Source organism: Bufo bufo, chromosome 7, assembly GCF_905171765.1.
Source record: "Bufo bufo chromosome 7, aBufBuf1.1, whole genome shotgun sequence".
NCBI lineage: Eukaryota > Metazoa > Chordata > Amphibia > Anura > Bufonidae > Bufo > Bufo bufo.
In genome coordinates this window covers 9,313,195-9,333,538 of record NC_053395.1, presented here as the reverse complement: position 1 = coordinate 9,333,538, position 20,344 = coordinate 9,313,195, and the positions used below count along the sequence as shown (strand labels likewise).

At 50.4% G+C, this 20,344-nt stretch overlaps 1 protein-coding gene across 1 annotated transcript; it reads left to right on the top strand.

The window, feature by feature from the left end:
• Window positions 1-583: 583 nt before the first annotated feature.
• Window positions 584-12,868, top strand: FBXL19 (F-box and leucine rich repeat protein 19). Its single transcript, XM_040440630.1, is given in 16 exon segments — window positions 584-854; window positions 1,435-1,554; window positions 1,556-1,642; window positions 1,723-1,792; window positions 1,795-1,835; window positions 1,837-1,866; window positions 2,186-2,239; window positions 2,241-2,273; window positions 3,092-3,262; window positions 3,440-3,472; window positions 3,572-3,705; window positions 3,707-4,201; window positions 10,177-10,340; window positions 10,910-11,074; window positions 11,357-11,575; window positions 11,698-12,868. Coding segments are annotated over 15 exon segments (1,968 nt in total). The 5' UTR covers window positions 584-854; window positions 1,435-1,473; the 3' UTR covers window positions 11,889-12,868.
• The last annotated feature ends 7,476 nt before the right edge of the window (window positions 12,869-20,344 follow it).

The following is a 20,344-nucleotide window of genomic DNA, read 5'->3' as shown; positions in this document are numbered from 1 at the left end:
CCGCCCTGGTGCCGCCATCTTGTCTGTATCCCAGTGCACTTCCGCCTTCCATAGCAGCGAGGAGCCAGAGGCGGGGGTGGACCACACTTCCCGGCTTGCTGCGCGGCTCGTGGCAGGAGCTGTAGCCTTTCCCACTGGGCGGCCATGTTGGATGTGGTATTGTTATGTGTGTGAGTGTGAATGTGAGGGGAAGACAAGCAGGGAAGGGGGCAGCTGCTTTGGGGCCCGGTTTTGGGAACCCGGGGCCACTCACGGAGTCAGTCCAAGCTGCTAGTGAAAGAGGGGCGCCCGCAGTACCCATATCCTCCGAGAGCCGGGAGATGAGGGAGGCGGGTGGGGGGAGCCATAGAGGAAGGAGGAGGAGGAGGCGCTGGGATCTGCTGACTGCAAGGAACGGGGTGCAGGCCCCCGACATCCCGCACCCCCTGTGCCCTGCACTGCCCTCTGCAGGTCACCCCGGCACAGGCCATGGGCTCGGGCTCCTCCTGCAGGACCAGGGCTTATTTGGGCTCCCAGTGTATTGTGCTGGTTCTGTGCTCCACATTATTGGGGGTGCAGGACCCTCCTAGGAGAACAAGGGGTGCTGGGGGGGTCATAGTAACTGGTGGCTTTGCATTATTGGGGTGCACACCCCTCTCCCCTAGGATGGTGGGAGTATAGCGAAGTGAAGACTTATTGTAGGCATCAGCTTTACGTTTTTTGGGGTCCGGGCCCGGCCTCCTTATAGCATGGTGGGGGTCTGAGCAGGGGGTGGTAATTTACTGTGGGGGGGACGCCACTTAGTAACCCCAAGAAGAGACCCTGATCATGAGAACTAAGAGCCCCGGGCAGGCTCGGTCAGCAGCGGAGAGCAGGTCAGTCCCAGGCTGGGGGGGTGAATGTTATAGGGAACCCGTCATCAACGTTATGCTGACCTCACTGAGGACCGCTTACATTAGTGACGGAAATGCGGATGTATGCGGTGTGTCACTCGTCAGCTAAAAGTAAGTGGTTGCCAAGAACCAGCATCATAATCATTGCAGACTGGGCCCGGAAAAGAGTCCAGGCCTCCGGAGAAGAGTCCTGGTTATTGATGAATCCCTGCCCACCTGCTGAGGACTGACCGGCTTCTACCGAGTTTTCTCCCTTTTTCTCTAGAACTGCCAATTATCAGCGGATGGACGGGAGAGCAGGAGATTATAATAACCAGGACTCTTATAAAGTAGATCTGACTCTTCTCAAGGATTATGATGCTGGTTTCTCGGCAACCACTTACTTTTAGCTGATGAGTGACACTGCGCTGACATCCGCATTTCTCTCACTACTTTATACTGCCCTCAGTGAGTCAGCATAGCGTTGATGACGGGGTTCCCTTTAATGCAATTTATTCCAGAATGCTGGTGGAAGCGCTGAGACGTATTTTTGGTCTAACCCCTCTGGTCTCCCGTCCTCCAGGTGTGGGCGCAGCTGAGGCACCGCTCAGCCCAGTGGGAGATGTCGGGAAAGGGCCTGGGGGCTGCGCGGCGCAGAAGGACACGCTGCCGGAAGTGCGAGGCTTGTGTGCGCAGCGAATGTGGGGGAGTGCAACTTCTGCAAGGACATGAAGAAGTTTGGGGGCCCCGGGCGCATGAAGCAGTCCTGTCTGAAGAGGCAGTGTACAGCGGTAAGGACCGGGGGCGGTCGCCATTGATGGGGGGCGTCACCTCCTGATAACGCCATCTTATAACATTTTCTCCTCCGCAGCCCGTCCTGCCGCACACGGCCGTCTGTCTCCTCTGCGGTGACGCCGGGAAGGAAGACACTGCTCAGGATGAGATCAGAAGTTTAACCTGTCCCTCATGGAATGTACCATATGCCAATGAGATCGTCCACCCCGGCTGTATAAAGGTATGACCCGTCCGCTGGCGGCGCTCTCCACGAATACATGTGGTTCTACCCCGTGGCTCGTGATCAGGGGGGGGGGGGGGTCAATGGTATAATAGAAGCTTCTGTAACAGTGTGCTCTATAAGATATCTGCTTGCTGTTGGTGAATGGAAACTGTGAATTATCACCACAATGACCCAAACACCCAGAATATCAGCCCCGCCGCCCGTGATGGGGGCGAATTGTCAACAGCATAAATGGTGCCACAAATAAAAGTGATCTGGTGTGTCAGAGGGTGCAGCGCCTTCTGGTGGTTCATGTCTTCTTCCTGCTTCTCCTCAGATGGGTAAAGCTGAAGCCGTCATCGACACGGAGATCCCCAACTGCTGGGAGTGTCCCGCGCTGCGTGAGGGAAGGCCGCACGTGTAAGGTAAGGGATGTACAGGGTCCTGCACTAACAGTGGCCATGTTATCTGGGTACACCAGCTCCCGGGTGATAAAGATGTCGGCTCCTCTCCTGGGCAGGCACCCGGTGGACCGTCCAGTGTCCTGCAGGGGTCCCTCCATGTCAGAGATGGTGGTCCCTACACCTCTCCCCCCCACACTATCCCCATCTGACAGACGGGTAGTGGGAGGGAAGGCTACCCTCGGGTGGGTCATCCCCCATATAGCATTAGAGGTGACCCGGACCCTGCTTGATAGGGGCTTTTTTCATGGGCTAATGATGTCATGGTGCACGGGAGGGGCGAGCGGTCATGGTAACGATCATTCCTCCCCCTGCAGAGTCCACGTGCCGCTGCATGGCTCGTTAAACGAATGCCGATCTCTTTTTTAGGCTAGTCTACACCCGTCATTTGTTTGCGCTAATGTCGCGCGACAATTTTATAATGGCAGTCTATGGGGTCTCACTGCAACATACTGCGACGCAACAGTCGCAGAAAATCCATTCGAGATGGATTTTCTGCGACAGTTTCGTCGCAGTCGCAGCATGTCGCATGTTGCAGTGCAACACCATAGACTGCCATTATAAAAATTGTTTGCGCGACATTGGTTGCAACAAAAGGTTTGCGCCCTATCTGTCACGCGACAAATGTTGCAGTGTAGACCTAGCCCTTATTGTCCGTCGGCACTCGTAGGGCCCCGCGTTGACTCGTGTTATGAGGACCCCAATACTCTGATACGGGGCACACACTCGATAATCCGGCACGTTGCCATCTACAGGATGAAATAACCGGCCTCCTTCTGCAGGATCCTTTGGACGGTTCGGGTAACCGGCGCCTGGACAACAGAGAGGGACCCGTACGGTGGAAACTGACTGACGACCAGGCCCCCGGCAGGAAGAAGCCGCCTGACGAGAACCAGGGACATAAGAGGAAGAAGGAGAAGGAACCGGTGCAGGAGGCGGGAGTCAAGAAGAAGGTGACTACATCTGCCGCCCAGGAACCCAGCTCTCCCAGAATCCTGAGCGGCAGCCTGAGCCGTCACTGAGGAGGCTGACAGCCCCTGCAGCCTCCCAGACGATCCCCTCTCATCCACCCGTGGGGGATCCTTTTGCGTTTTTCTCATACGTCGCCCTTTTTCTTCTGCTTTTTGCAGGTGAAAGCAGAGAAAGAGAAGAAAATCAAGAAGGTGCGTCCTGTGCGAAGCCGCCGCGTTCCTCCGGTCAGTTTCCTCCCTCTTGTCTCCCGGTCACAGGAATGATCGTCTATTTTCTTCCCCCTCCGGCAGGAACCGCAGACGCCTTCAGAACCGGTGCAGGTGTCCGATCGTTCCCACCAGCGAGAGAAGATCGAGCGCTTCAAGCAGATGTGCCAGATGTTGGAGCGAGCGCGGAGCAGCACCTCCAGTTCCAGCTCTGACTCGGGATTCCGATTCTGACTCCAAGGCTTCCCGGGGAAGCAGCGACACTGGTGAAGGGGGGGAGGGGCGGTCATCCCGGATCAGCTTCAGCACCAGCTCCGAGGAAGACGAGGAAGGCTCAGCCACAGACGGACAAAACGGCACCAGGAACGGCAAGCAGAAATCTCCCCGGGGAAACAGCAGGGAGAAGGAGAACCGGAGAGGAGGGGGAGGCGCAGCCGTCAGGAAAGGAACATGTGGTCGCAACGCAGTGCAGGCCTTGTCCAGGACTCAGATATTGAAAAGGCCGCTAGTGCCCTCTCCACCTAAACCGCCCCCCCTCCAGCTAGAGAGACATGTGGTACGACCCCCTCCTCACAGCCCCGAGCCAGACTCCCTGCCTTTGGACAGTGGAACGGACCATGTAATGCAGAGGGGGGTCTGGCTGGCAGTCTTTAGGCATTTGGGACAAAAAGAGCTCTGCATCTGTATGCGGGTGTGCCGGACCTGGAACCGGTGGTAAGAGCGGGCGGGGCACCCTGTAGACATTGTCCTTGTTGTTGGCAGCGGCCATGTCTGATGTCACTGGCGCCCCGCTCTAGTGAATGGCTGCTGGCAGCAGTAAAAACGCAGGATTGCAGCGCAATGGTCGCATAATATGAGTTTATCTGTATTATACTCCAGAGCTGTATTCAGTATTCTGCACTTTCAGAGCTGAAATCGCCTGCATGTTCAGTGTCTGCACAGATTTTGCTCTGCTGATTAGCATTCTGGGAAGAAATGTGATCTTTACACCAATCTCTGTACTGTCTCCCCCACGACATTAGAGGAGCTCAGCTAAGGCCACTGTCACACTAGCGGTAATATTTTATGGTATTGAGATCCGTCATGGGGGCTCAATACCGGAAAAAAACGCTTTGTCAATGGGGACGGAGCGGAGCGCTCCAAAATGCAGTCCGTTCCGTTCTCATACCGGAAAGCAGCGTGCTGCGGTTTGCTTTCCGTCCTGGGATGCGGAGAAAGACGGATCCGGCATGACCCACAATGCAAGTCAATGGGGGACGGATCCGTTTTCTCTGCCACAATAGAAAACTGATCCGTCCTCCATTTGGAGTTCTTGACGGATCCGTCTTGGCAATGTTACAGATATTACAACCGGATCCGTTCATGGCGGATGCAGACGGTTGTATTATCAGTAACGGAAGCGTTTTTGCTGAACCCTGCCGGATCCGGTAAAAACATGCTGAGTTCACATCAGCCTTTCCGTTATAGGAGCAGGAGAATAGTCTATAAGGTCCTATGTGCCTGCTCCGTCCTTTCCGTTCTCCTGCTCCTATAACGGAAAGGCTGAACGCTGAGGTGAACTCGGCCTAAGCTGTTGTGGGGCTTTCTTATTACATACATGCTGACTGTTTCCAAAAACAACCAGCAGAATAGTCTCCCCAGCAGCAAGGACAGTGTAAAAATATTGTCTCACAGGCATTAAAAATTGCAAAACGTGTTCTTGCGACTTTTCTTTATGCCAAAATATGGTGTAGCGATCTTGGTAAATGACCCCTGTGACTGCAGCAGCAGAATAGTGAGTGCAGCTCTGGAGTATAATACAGGATGTAACTCAGGATAAGTAATGTATGTACACAGTGACTGCACCAGCAGAATAGTGAGTGCAGCTCTGGAGTATAATACAGGATGTAACTCAGGATCAGTACAGGATAAGTAATGTGTGTACACAGTGACTGCACCAGCAGAATAGTGAGTGCAGCTCTGGAGTATAATACAGGATGTAACTCAGGATCAGTACAGGATAAGTAATGTATGTACACAGTGACTGCACCAGCAGAATAGTGAGTGCAGCTCTGGAGTATAATACAGGATGTAACTCAGGATCAGTACAGGATAAGTAATGTATGTACACAGTGACTGCACCAGCAGAATAGTGAGTGCAGCTCTGGAGTATAATACAGGGTGTAACTCAGGATCAGTACAGGATAAGTAATGTATGTACACAGTGACTGCACCAGCAGAATAGTGAGTGCAGCTCTGGAGTATAATACAGGATGTAACTCGGGATCAGTACAGGATAAGTAATGTACGTACACAGTGACTCCACCAGCAGAATAGTGAGTGCAGCTCTGGAGTATAATGCAGGATGTAAGGGCCCTTTCACACCTGCGTTCTTGTCTTCCGGCATAGAGTTCCGTCGTCGGGGCTCTATGCCGGAAGAATCCTGATCAGGATTATCCCAATGCATTCTGAATGGAGAGAAATCCGTTCAGGATGCATCAGGATGTCTTCAGTTCAGGACCGGAACGTTTTTTGGCCGGAGAAAATACCGCAGCATGCTGCGCTTTTTGCTCCGGGCCAAAAATCCTGAACACTTGCCGCAAGGCCGGATCCGGAATTAATGCCCATTGAAAGGCATTAATCCGGATCCGGCCTTAAGCTGAACGTCGTTTCGGCGCATTACCGGATCCGACGTTTAGCTTTTTCTGAATGGTTACCATGGCTGCCAGGACGCTAAAGTCCTGTTTGCCATGGTAAAGTGTAGTAGGCAGCGGGGGAGCAGTATACTTACCGTCCGTGCGGCTCCCGGGGCGCTTTAGAGTGACGTCAGGGCGCCCCACGCGCATGGATGACGTGATCCATGCGATCACGTCATCCATGCGCATGGGACGATCTGACGTCATTCTGAAGCGCCCCGGGAGCCGCACGGACTGTAAGGCCTCGTTCACACTTCAGTGTTTGGTCAGTGATTTCCATCAGTGATTTGTGAGCCAAAACCAGGTGCTGCTCTAAACACAGAACAGGAGCAGATCTTTCCCTTCTACCTCATGTCTGTGGAGGCTCCACTTCTGGTTTTGGCTCACAAATCACTGATGGAAATCACTGACCAAACACTGAAGTGTGAACAAGGCCTAAGTATACCGCTCCCCACTACTACTATGGCAACCAGGACTTTAATAGCATCCTGGCTGCCATAGTAACACTGAACGCATTTTGAAGACGGATCAGTCTTCAAATGCTTTCAGTTCACTTACGGTGTTACGGATCCGGCAGGCACCTCCGGCAAATGGAGTACACGCCGGATCCGGACAACGCAAGAGTGAAAGGGGCCTAACTCAGGATCAGTACAGGATAAGTGATGTGTGTACACAGTGACTCCACCAGCAGAATAGCGAGTGCAGCTCTGGAGTATGATACAGGATGTAACTCAGGATCAGTACAGGATAAGTAATGTATGTGCACAGCGACTGCACCAGCAGAATAGTGAGTGCAGCTCTGGAGTATAATACAGGATGTAAATCAGGATCAGTACAGGATAAGTAATGTATGTACACAGTGACTGCACCAGCAGAATAGTGAGTGCAGCTCTGGAGTATAATACAGGATGTAACTCAGGATCAGTACAGGATAAGTAATGTATGTACACAGTGACTCCACCAGCAGAATAGTGAGTGCAGCTCTGGAGTATAATACAGGATGTAAATCAGGATCAGTACAGGATAAGTGATGTATGTACACAGTGACTGCACCAGCAGAATAGTGAGTGCAGCTCTGGAGTATAATACAGGATTTAAATCAGGGTCAGTACAGAATAAGTAATGTATGTACACAGTGACTGCACCAGCAGAATAGTGAGTGCAGCTCTGGAGTATAATACAGGATGTAACTCAGGATCAGTACAGGCTAAGTAATGTATGTGCACAGTGACTGCACCAGCAGAATAGTGAGTGCAGCTCTGGAGTATAATACAGGATGTAACTCAGGATCAGTACAAGATAAGTAATGTATGTACACAGTGACTGCACCAGCAGAATAGTGAGTGCAGCTCTGGAGTATAATACAGGATGTAACTCAGGATCAGTACAGGATAAGTAACATATGTACACAGTGACTGCACCAGCAGAATAGTGAGTGCAGCTCTGGAGTATAATACAGGATGTAACTCAGGATCAGTACAGGATAAGTAATGTATGTACACAGTGACTGCACCAGCAGAATAGTGAGTGCAGCTCTGGAGTATAATACAGGATGTAACTCAGGATCAGTACAGGATAAGTAATGTATGTACACAGTGACTGCACCAGCAGAATAGTGAGTGCAGCTCTGGAGTATAATACAGGATGTAACTCAGGATCAGTACAAGATAAGTAATGTATGTACACAGTGACTGCACCAGCAGAATAGTGAGTGCAGCTCTGGAGTATAATACAGGATGTAACTCAGGATCAGTACAGGATAAGTCATGTATGTACACAGTGACTGCACCAGCAGAATAGTGAGTGCAGCTCTGGAGTATAATACAGGATGTAACTCAGGATCAGTACAGGATAAGTAATGTATGTACACAGTGACTGCACCAGCAGAATAGTGAGTGCAGCTCTGGAGTATAATACAGGATGTAACTCAGGATCAGTACAGAATAAGTAATGTATGTACACAGTGACTGCACCAGCAGAATAGCGAGTGCAGCTCTGGAGTATAATACAGGATACACAGAAGCAGATAACATCGGGGGAGGACATCGTTTGGCTGGACTCTCATATGAAGGGATTTTTTATCTCTGTAGGTTCAGTATTTGGTGCTGATTTAGTAATGTGTCTTAAAGGTCACAGCTCCTATTCTCCTGCCTAGACCTAGTTACATGGTAATATTCTGCTTGCGGTCACCACTGGGGGGCGCTGACTGCACTCTATAAATAAAGGGTTGGTTGTTCCCCTTGTGGTCAGTACAGGATAACGCTCATCGGCCCATTCATCAGAATTGTTGCGCGGGCTCGTTCGCAGACATCCATATCTGCTTTTCTGGTCAGTTTGCTGTTTATTTGGGCTCCGTGGCCGATGTAACCATGTGTTCGGGCCCCCGTCAGTGCAGACATCCAGGGGAGGATTGTGAGAAGTCGGTTTAGGCGTGATTCCAGCCGTGTTATGAAACAGCTGCACCTGACGCTATATTAGTGTCAGCCATGCAAGAGTTAAAAGCCATAAAGAGAAGTGCATCATGTTATTATTGGGGTGTGGCCTGCACGGTCACCTGACCTAACATGGGGTGACTTATCTGTGGGGGGGTCACTTGAAGGGCTCATGGTCCTGGCTGTTGCGCCCCCCGGAGGCTCATGGTCCTGGCTGTTGCGCCCCCCGGAGGCTCATGGTCCTGGCTGTTGCGCCCCCCGGAGGCTCATGGTCCTGGCTGTTGCGCCCCCCGGAGGCTCATGGTCCTGGCTGTTGCCCCCCGGAGGCTCATGGTCCTGGCTGTTGCGCCCCCCGGAGGCTCATGGTCCTGGCTGTTGCGCCCCCCGGAGGCTCGTGGTCCTGGCTGTTGCGCCCCGGAGGCTCACGGTCCTGAGGCTCATGGGCCCGGCTGTTGCGCCCCCCGGAGGCTCATGGTCCTGAGGCTCATGGGCCCGGCTGTTGTGGCCCAGATGGCCGGTCCTGAGGCTCATGGGCCCGGCTGTTGCGCCCCGGAGGCTCATGGTCCTGGCTGTTGCGCCCCCCGGAGGCTCATGGTCCTGGCTGTTGCGCCCCCCGGAGGCTCATGGTCCTGGCTGTTGCGCCCCCCGGAGGCTCATGGTCCTGGCTGTTGCGCCCCCCGGAGGCTCATGGTCCTGGCTGTTGCCCCCCGGAGGCTCGTGGTCCTGGCTGTTGCGCCCCGGAGGCTCACGGTCCTGAGGCTCATGGGCCCGGCTGTTGCGCCCCCCGGAGGCTCATGGTCCTGAGGCTCATGGGCCCGGCTGTTGCGCCCCGGAGGCTCATGGTCCTGAGGCTCATGGGCCCGGCTGTTGTGGCCCAGATGGCCGGTCCTGAGGCTCATGGGCCCGGCTGTTGCGCCCCGGAGGCTCATGGTCCTGAGGCTCATGGGCCCGGCTGTTGCGGCCCAGATGGCCGGTCCTGAGACTCATGGGCCCGGCTGTTGCTGCCCAGATGGCCGGTCCTGAGACTCATGGGCCCGGCTGTTGCTGCCCAGATGGCCGGTCCTGAGGCTCATGGGCCCGGCTGTTGCGGCCCAGATGGCCGGTCCTGAGGCTCATGGGCCCGGCTGTTGCGGCCCAGATGGCCGGTCCTGAGGCTCATGGGCCCGGCTGTTGCGGCCCAGATGGCCGGTCCTGAGGCTCATGGGCCCGGCTGTTGCGGCCCAGATGGCCGGTCCTGAGGCTCATGGGCCCGGCTGTTGCGGCCCAGATGGCCGGTCCTGAGGCTCATGGGCCCGGCTGTTGCGGCCCAGATGGCCGGTCCTGAGGCTCATGGGCCCGGCTGTTGCGGCCCAGATGGCCGGTCCTGAGGCTCATGGGCCCGGCTGTTGCGGCCCAGATGGCCGGTCCTGAGGCTCATGGGCCCGGCTGTTGCGGCCCAGATGGCCGGTCCTGAGGCTCATGGGCCCGGCTGTTGCGGCCCAGATGGCCGGTCCTGAGGCTCATGGGCCCGGCTGTTGCGGCCCAGATGGCCATTGATCAGTGCAAGTTTCATCCTCTCTAATATCTCTGTTCGGTCTTTCAGGTGTTGTGATCGGCAGCTGTGGACATCGATTGACTTGAGCAAAAGAAAATCAATCACTCCTCCTATGTTGAGTGGAATAGTCCGAAGGCAACCGGTTAGACTAGACCTCAGTTGGACCAACATATCAGAGAAACAGCTGACATGGCTGATCCACCGACTACAGGGTGAGTGGACTGTAGGCTCAGGGATGATGGGAGTAATGGAATGGACTCTGCAATAAAGGCTGCTAGGAGATGAGATCATCGAGATGGCCGTTAAAGGGTTTGCCAAGATTTTTTTACTGTTTGTCCGTTCCCCCAGTGTGACCCCTGTAGAGGGCTATACTTACCTGCTCCCACTACTCCATTCAGGATCCTCCCGGGCTATCTGCACTGGACCTCCAGTCCCTGCATGTACATCTCCTGCACATACAAGGTCACAAGTCCCACTGCAGCCAATTACTGGCTTCAGTGGTGATTTGTCCCTAAGGAGCATATGACCCAGCAAGGACATGCCGCTATGGGACACTTCACTGCTGAGGCCAGTCATTGGCTGCAGCAGTGCACGTGACCACATTGGTGCAAGAAGTTTACATGTGAGGACCAGGAGTGCGGTGAAGACAGAGCGTCAGGGAGCAGGTAAGTATAGATCTCTGCACAGGTCCCGCTGGGGGGAGAGATGGGTGACTGGCGCCCCCTCTATGGGATGTGCGTTCACAGGGTCTCGATATTCAGCTAATCTCCCTTTTCCCCAGGACTGAAGGAGCTGCTTCTTGCCGGCTGCACATGGCTGGCGGTCTCCTCTCTCTGGACCACCACATTCCCCTCCCTGTCTTTACTTGACCTCGGCTGGGTACAAGGGATGAAAACCTCGCACCTCCGAGAGCTGCTCTCACCCCCAAACTCAGACTGCAAAACAGGTGAGAGGCCACAGCCGCGTTCTCTATCATTACCATCCAAAATACGATCTAAGCTCCTTATGTCACACAGCGTGAAGAAGTGCACTGCCTCATGACCACCAGCAGGTGGCAGTGTCCGCTGCACAGCTCATACATAGTGCCCGAGATACGAGATCCTGTGGAGTGGATGAGGGAGTAGTAGATTACATTAATCCGCAGGGCGCTTGTATGTATGGTGCCCCTGGGGATGCGGTTTTCCAGCCTTGTGCGGTGTAATTCCTTGACATTGCGTTTGTCTTTCAGCTGTGTCCGACCTGCGGGGTCGCCTGCCCTCCCTGTCAGAGCTGCGTCTGTGTGGTCTTGAAATGGGGGACTCCGCCCTGCGCCTGCTGCTTCGTTACACTCCTCGTCTTCACCACCTGGATCTAAGTCACTGCATCCATCTGACTGATCACGGCATCCACATACTGACCGCAGCCACCTCCCCGCTAAGGGACAGCCTCACTCACCTCAACCTCGCAGGTACCTCCTCATCGCCTCATGTCTGTATGACCGTATATAGTGTGTATGTATAGGATGGTAATGTGGGAGGCGCTTAGATGACCCATACGTCACCCTCCAGTGTTTCCGCTTCTCTTCTTCAGGGTGTAATCGACTGACGGACCAATCTCTGGCCTTCTTCAAGCGCTGCCCCCACTTAGGACACGTCGATCTGCGTTCCTGCCGTCTCCTCACCAGCGAGGGCTTTCAGCGTCTGCTCCAAGATCCGCCTTCAGAATCTGAAGGAAAACCTTTCCAGTGTGTGGAGGAGCACGTGCTGAGCCGGGAGAGCTAGCGGCGGACATTATGGCTCCCAGCAGAGCACTGTTGCCCCAGGCAGGGGCGTTTCTACTGTATCTGCCTCCTTTATCAGTCTGGGTGGGTTTTACTCCTGGATTTTGATAAGGAGGTTGCACTGAACCTCCCCAGCTTTTAACTATTGTGATGCCAGTAGGTGGCAGCATTGAGCTGCGGTCGTATCTGGTGTCACCGGTTATTGGCGGGAGGAAACGGAACTTCCTACTAGCTCGGCCTCAGAACTGGGGTATGAACACTCTGGGGGTGTTAACGTTAAGGGTACCGACAGGCAACATGCCACAGAGACCTCTCTCCAGCCCGTCCTGGGCGTTATCAACCCATAAAATCCTCCTGTTCTCCTCCGCACTGGTCACAAGGCATGACGGGATGGGTCACTGCACAGGAGGAGGGGCAGGGAGGTAGTTTATACTTTGTGGGCCTGTTAGCAAAATGTTGGGGGGGGGGGTGGGGGGTGTTGGTTTGGGATGTGGGTACGTCTCTGCAGGACGAGAGAAAGGGATCTCAGACGGGATAATGCCCGGTGGTGGATGGGCACTGAATGTCATTTTAAAAAATGGGACAAGCTTCTGGGAAACTGGGTACAGAACTGCAGGGCTTCAGGGTGCGGAGCGTCTCTCGCGGTCCCAGTCCTGCTTATCAGGCTTCCGATGCTCTATCCGTAGCCTTTTTCTCAGGTTAAAGAGGCGAGTGTTCTCCGAAAACGGTTACGCCAAGTGTTACACAAAGGTGGTTAGATCAGTCTTCTGTATATCCCTGCGGAGGGATGGTTAGGGACTGATGAGCGCCTCTGGCTGTATTTCGGGAGGAAGGCTTTGAAGAGCATCGCTGTGCAGCTATGTATTTGGCAGGGGGAGCAGAGAGAAGACTCCTCTGTCAGATTCTGGAGGTTACCGGCACATATCACTCTTCTCTCCTTCCTCCCCCGCTCCTCGCCGCGGGTTGTTGCAGTTTCTACAATTCTGCTCTGTTCATTTTGTTCTTTTTTTTTTATTTTATATAAAGTGTTTTTTTTTGTATAGCTCTGGTCTGATTGTATTTATTTTTTTTGTTAATTTAGCAAAGCGATATCCTGCAAGAGTGGAGTGATAAACTGCGTGCACTCAATGGTGCCGATATTACCGTCATTTACAGGGGCAGTTATTGAGGAAGAATGATCACTCTGATTCTTTACTCTTATGTAACAGCTTTATATACACTCACCTAAAGAATTATTAGGAACACCTGTTCTATTTCTCATTAATGCAATTCTCTAGTCAACCAATCACATGGCAGTTGCTTCAATGCATTTAGGGGGGTGCTCCTGGTCAAGACAATCTCCTGAACTCCAAACTGAATGTCAGAATGGGAAAGAAAGGTGATTTAAGCCATTTTGAGCGTGGCATGGTTGTTGGTGCCAGACGGGCCGGTCTGAGTATTTCACAATCTGCTCAGTTACTGGGATTTTCACGCACAACCATTTCTAGGGTTTACAAAGAATGGTGTGAAAAGGGAAAAACATCCAGTATGCGGCAGTCCTGTGGGCGAACATGCCTTGTGGATTCTAGAGGTCAGAGGAGAATGGGCCGACTGATTCAAGCTGATAGAAGAGCAACGTTGGCTGAAATAACCACTCGTTACAACCGAGGTATGCAGCAAAGCATTTGTGAAGCCACAACACGCACAACCTTGAGGCGGATGGGCTACAACAGCAGAAGACCCCACCGGGTACCACTCATCTCCACTACAAATAGGAAGAAGAGGCTACAATTTGCACGAGCTCACCAACATTGGACTGTTGAAGACTGGAAAAATGTTGCCTGGTCTGATGAGTCTCGATTTCCATTGAGACATTCAAATGGTAGAGTCCGAATTTGGGGTAAACAGAATGAGAACATGTATCCATCATCTGATGGCTACTTCCAGCAGGATAATGCACCATGTCACAAAGCTCCAATCATTTCACATTGGTTTCTTGAACATGACAATGAGTTCACTGCACTAAAATGGCCCCACAGTCACCAGATCTCAACCCAATAGAGCATCTTTGGGATGTGGTGGAACGGGAGCTTCGTGCCCTGGATGTGCATCCCTCAAATCTCCATCAACTGCAAGATGCTATCCTATCAATATGGGCCAACATTTCTAAAGAATGCTATCAGCACCTTGTGGAATCAATGCCACGTAGAATTAAGGCAGTTCTGAAGGCAAAAGGGGGTCTAACACCGTATTAGTATGGTGTTCCTAATAATTCTTTAGGTGAGTGTAGATTAGAGTTTGGGGGACTGCAATGGGGTCTCATATCACCCTCTGCCTAGATGATTTTCTAGATTATACAGGGTTACGGGTTGGATTGCTGTTTCGGGTGCTTTTGGGATAATTGAGGGCTATTACCATGTGACTTTATCATTAAGGTATGGGGGTGTATGATCAGCTGTAGTGAGAAGGATTATAGGTTATTTACACCTTCGGAGGCAATTTTTTGTTTACGATTGCATTTTACTCATTTGTGGGTAAAATTATTTTTTGACTTGGTCTTTATCAAAAATATTGAACCCTTCTGTCAGAAAGGGTTAACTGTTTTCTTAGCTTTGTGAATCTACTTTCACTTTCTGATCGAATAACCCTTATCTCTACTAAGAGGTCATAAACACTTAAGGTTAGACATAAGGAGCCCTCAGCTCAGCTGCTTGACAGAACAGTGAAAATTCAGATCCTGCTACGAGGGAAACTCAAGGCTGCACAAAGACAGTGGTTCAAAAATTTTAAAGACCAATTGACCAATAATTTTTTTTTTTTTTAGCATTTAAGTTATTACTTTAAAAATGATTTGAACCTATAGCAATGACCTAGGAGAACTCTATGCACCTCAAGGCGCCCACTTGGATACAAGATGTGTGCACTATAATGGAAAGAGTCCATAAATGTAGATAGATTTCTGGGTTGTGGTTGTGGTTATGGTTGAATTGCTGTTTTGGGACACTGTGAGAAACTAAAAAGAAGTCATTATTTAGTAAATGGGGGTGGGGCTAAACAGGTCATATCACAAAAGATTGAAATGCATTTTTACTATGGTCAGAACAGTGGGCACCGCAACGGGGTCTCCCATCACCTCTCATGTTTAGATGAATCGCGCCATTAACCCAGCTGGGGTTGTAGTGGTGTTTGGGATGTATTATAGTGAATTATGTACACTAAGGTGACGCTAATAAATGAAGGAATGATGAGGGTGGTAGTGTGTACAAAATAAAGACCCCATCACTCAGTCTGCATAGGGGAAACCATCATTATCATGATCTCTAGTGAATGGATAGGCGGCATTCTCAGTGATGTCACTGCTGATCTCTAGTGAATGGATAGGCGGCATTCTCAGTGATGTCACCGCTGATCTCTAGTGATGGACAAGCGGTGTCCTCCTTACCCACAGTTTCCTCTGCGCCCGCCTCCACTAGGGTGTGATACGTTACTATTACAGGAGAAGTGCAGAGATTTCCCTTTCTTATCTCATTTCCTTCTGTGATTTATATGTAAATATTATTTTGAGGAAATGTCTTCCTACTGAACTTTATCTACTACAGATCATGTGTATCCGAGCCGAGGATAATGGATATTGTCTGCTGAGCTGTGTATCTAATCCCATCTTGTGATATGCTGTCTGCTGAGTATCGAGATGCTGTCTGCTGAGCTGTGTATCTAATCCCATCTTGAGATGCTGTGTGCTGAGCTGTGTATCTAATCCCATCTTGTGATATGCTGTCTGCTGAGCTGTGTATCTAATCCCATCTTGTGATATGCTGTCTGCTGAGCTGTGTATCGAGATGCTGTCTGCTGAGCTGTGTATCTAATCCCGTCGTGTGGTAGTCTCAATAGTCCGTGTAGCTCCCATGTGCTCCGTCCTTCCTGCATGTTACGTAATAAACCATGATGTGCTCATGTAGACGGCGCTGCGTGTCGCTGCAGGAGCTGAGTCGCGCAGCCACCAGTTGATCAGAGTCTTTGGCTCGGGCGGCTCGCAGCCTCTGGCTCCTTGTCTGTGCAGGAAATTACTTCATCAGGCCTCAGTTACGTTGGTTGCCCGCCTGGCACAGTTGGCACACGTGCCCAGATGTTGATGTTGGCAGCTGATGCTGGGACGGTAGGTGTCTGGATTCCTGACAAGTGACGGAGTCAAAATCCACAGAAGTTCCCCAGTCCCTGTCATCGACCACATCCCCTCTTTGTGTCCCAAAAAACAAAGGGGCCAGTGTGAGGGCGACACACGACCGAGCGAAACTCACCCGTCACCGCTGGGAGGGGGTCGCCTACAAATAATTGTGGACATGATCTCTGCCACAGTCACAATGACTAAGCCTCCCCGTCCAGATGTGTCCACGGCACCAGGTCTCACTCGCAGAGACTGTTACTTTACAAGGAGTTGAGATTGGGCGCTTCTTTTGTTTAAAATAAATTCCACAATTTTTCTAAATAAATCAAACATTTGGTGCAGATTCATCTCAGCTGTAGCTCCAAATACCAGCAGATTCACTGAAGAGCAATGTAGCAATGTTTAAACTTTGATTTCGGGCTCCATATCTCACATCCCCTACAGCTTCAGATGTGAGATCCCATCATCCTATAGACAATCCTCTCGGCTATCTCATACATACATTGGACTTAGCATCTGTTTAGTTCTGCAGATTCTTCTCATGTATCTGCAGTGTTACTGTTCTGCTCCTGGTGGTGGAACAATCTTCTTGTAGACTACAAATTCCACCTGTCCTCACATCCCCGTATAGCTCACTATCAGGTGATTCCCAAGTGAAGGTCACCGGTCCGAATCCAGGAGCCGCCATGAAGAAGATTTCCAAGAAAAGAAAAACCGTGTGTCATCCAGCTTATCGATAGCAGTATCTCGGCCAAGAAAACCGCCAAACTGCATCATGTGAGGCCACGACAGTGGAAGAATACGGAATGAAGTCCATCCGTCCATTCCAAAGCCAAGATGTGGACATCCAGGCAAAAACATTGGAGTCAACAAGTCGACTCACAAGGTCATTCAGTTCTGGCGTGACAAACACAGCAGTGGAGGCGGCTCGTAAGCTTTGTAATAGTGAGATCACAGACGTCCATGCGAGCACCATGTGACGCGAATTACACAAGTCTGGAATGGTAAAAGATAAAGAAGCTCGACTTAATAGTCATAAGAAGCGTCGGCTCAAATTTGCAAAAAAAAAACTACCAACCGTGGACAGTGAAAGATTGGAACGGGTGATTTGGAACCATGAGACTAAAGGCAATAGACTGGAGTCTGATGGAGGCAAATGGGTCCGGAAAGAAACAAGAGAATAGGGGTTAACGAATCAAGAAATTAAAGGAACTGTCAAGTTCGGTGGAGGAAGTCTGATGATATGGGGTTGTTTCACAGCCAAAGATTGGATACCTGACCAGGATCGATGGTGGTCTCAATGCTGAGCCATAAGTGAGTATCCTACAAGACGAGTTACTTTATACTAGAGGACTATGAGTATGAAAAGGAATGAAATTGTGTTCTAGCAGTATGACAGTGAAGTAGACGAGCTTGATCGGCCCCCACAGTCCCCAGACTCAACCCAATCTAAACTTGTGGGCAGAGTTGAAGAAAAAGCTATATTCCTACTCAAGTGAGTCGACCAGTGTGCACCAATTGGGAATGGGTAGAAGGGACCTGGGAACAGATTTCAGTCGAGAGCGGTATTTAAAGGTGTATTTACAAAATACTACAATAATAAAAAGTAAAATTTAGAATTTAGGAGCAAAACAGTAACAATGCAGTTACATGAAAAGAATCTGCGTAACTAAATTTGGTAAATAGCTGCAAGTCCAGTTTTGTATGAGATCATACATACAGATTATACAGCACCACTTGAGGGAGCTCAGTACCAGATTTCAGTCATAGAGGGAGCTCATACATACAGATTAAATAGATCCACAGGGAGGCACTACAGACAGACATACAGCCAACTAGAGGAACTACTACATACAGATTATAGCCACCACTAGGGGGAGAGCATACATACAGATTATACAGCCACCATAGGGAGCTCACTGCATACAGATTATACAGCCACCATAGGGGAGAGATCATACAGATTATACGCCACCACTAGAGGGAGCTCATAATATAGTATACAGCCACCACTAGGGGGAGAGCACTACATACGAATACAGCCCCACTAGAGGGAGCTCACTGCATACAGATTATACAGCCACGCTAGAGGGAGCTCAACATACAGGTTATACAGCCACCACAAGAGGGAGCTCCCTACATATAGATTATACAGCCACCACTAGGGGGAGAGCACTACATATAGATTATACAGCCACCACTAGAGGGAGCTCACTGCATACAGATTATACAGCCACCGCTAGAGGGAGTTTACTACATACAGGTTATACAGCCACCGCTAGAGGGAGTTTACTACATACAGGTTATACAGCCACCACTAGAGGGAGCTCACTACATACAGGTTATACAGCCACCACAAGAGGGAGCTCACTGCATACAAATTATACAACCACCACTAGAGGGAGCTCACTGCATACAGATTATACAGCCACCACTAGAGGGAGCTCACTGCATACAGATTATACAGCCACCACTAGAGGGAGCTCACTGCATACAGATTATACAGCCACCACTAGAGGGAGCCCACTACATACAGATTATACAACCACCACTAGAGGGAACTCACTGCATGCAGATTATACAGTCACCACTAGAGGGAGCTCACTGCATACAGATTATACAGTCACCACTAGAGGGAGCCCACTAAATACAGATTATACAGCCACCACTAGAGGGAGCCCACTACATACAGATTATACAACCACCACTAGAGGGAGCTCACTGCATACAGATTATACAGCCACCACTAGAGGGAGTTTACTACATACAGATTATACAACCACCACTAGGGGGAGCTCACTACATACAGATTATACAACCACCACTAGGGGAGCTCACTACATACAGATTATACAACCACCACTAGAGGGAGCTCTCTACATACAGATTATACAACCACCACTAGGGGGAGCTCACTACATACAGATTATACAACCACCACTAGGGGGAGCTCACTACATACAGATTATACAACCACCACTAGGGGGAGCTTACTACATACAGATTATACAACCACCACTAGGGGGAGCTCACTACATACAGAATATACCGCCACCACTAGAGGAAGCTCACGACATACAGGTTATACCGCCACCACTAGAGGGAGCTCACTACATACAGAATATACAGCCACCACTAGAGGGAGCTCACTACATACAGAATATACCGCCTTCACTAGAGGGAGCTTGCTACATACAGAATATACCGCCTTCACTAGAGGGAGCTCGCTACATACAGATTTTAACAGTCACCACTGTTGACTGGGCATCAATTGGTAAATGAGGTTCAATGTGGACAAATGTAAAGTTTCTGCATCTTGGTAGTAATAATCTCTGTTGCTTCATATGTTCATGTGTGATGTAGCAACTGGGAGAGTCTTCTTATAGAGAAGGATTTATCTAATATCCACTTATAGATGGATATTAGATTAAGTTACAGCATACAATGTCAATCAGCTGCTTCTAAGGCCACCAGGATATTTGTCATGCATTATAACAAGGCATGTCTCGCGGGGCAGGGATGTAATATACCACTTTACAAAAGAGTTGGGGTGAGGCCTCATCTGAATATGCCAGTTCAGTTCTGAGCACCAGGTCAATAGAAAGACGCACAGCATCTGGAAAAAGTACAGAGGAGAGCGACTAAACCTGATAAGGGGAATGGAGGGTCTTAGTTATAAAGAAAGATTAAAAGAATTGAATTTATATAGTCTTGAGAAGAGACGTCTAATGGGGGACATGATTAACCTATACAAGTATAAATGGGCCATACAAAAAATACGGATGAAAAGCTGTTCCATGTTAAAATGCGCTCAAAAGACAAGGGGGGCACTGCCTCCGATTGTAGAGGAAACAGTTCAGTCTCCGGAAGCGTCAAAGCTTCTTTACTGTAAGAACTGTGAAGCTGTGGAATAGACTTCCCTCAGGACGTGGTCACCGCAATAACAGTGGACAGTTTTATAAAGGGTTTAGACGAATCTTAAAAGTAAAAAACATGAATGCTTATGAAAATGTGTAGAAATCTGAGTCTCAATTCCTTTTGGGATTCGCTATCCCCACCGATCCCTTGGTTGAACTTGATGGACGTATGTCTTTTTCAACCGTATTAACTATGTAATTAGAGAGGGAGCTCACGACATACAGATTATACAGCCACCACTTAGAGGGAGATCACGACATACAGATTATACAGCCACCACTAGAGGGAGCTCACGACATTACTGATTATACAGCCACCACTAGGGGGAGATTCACGCCATACAGATTATACAGCCACCACTAGAGGGAGATCACGACATACAGATTATACAGCCA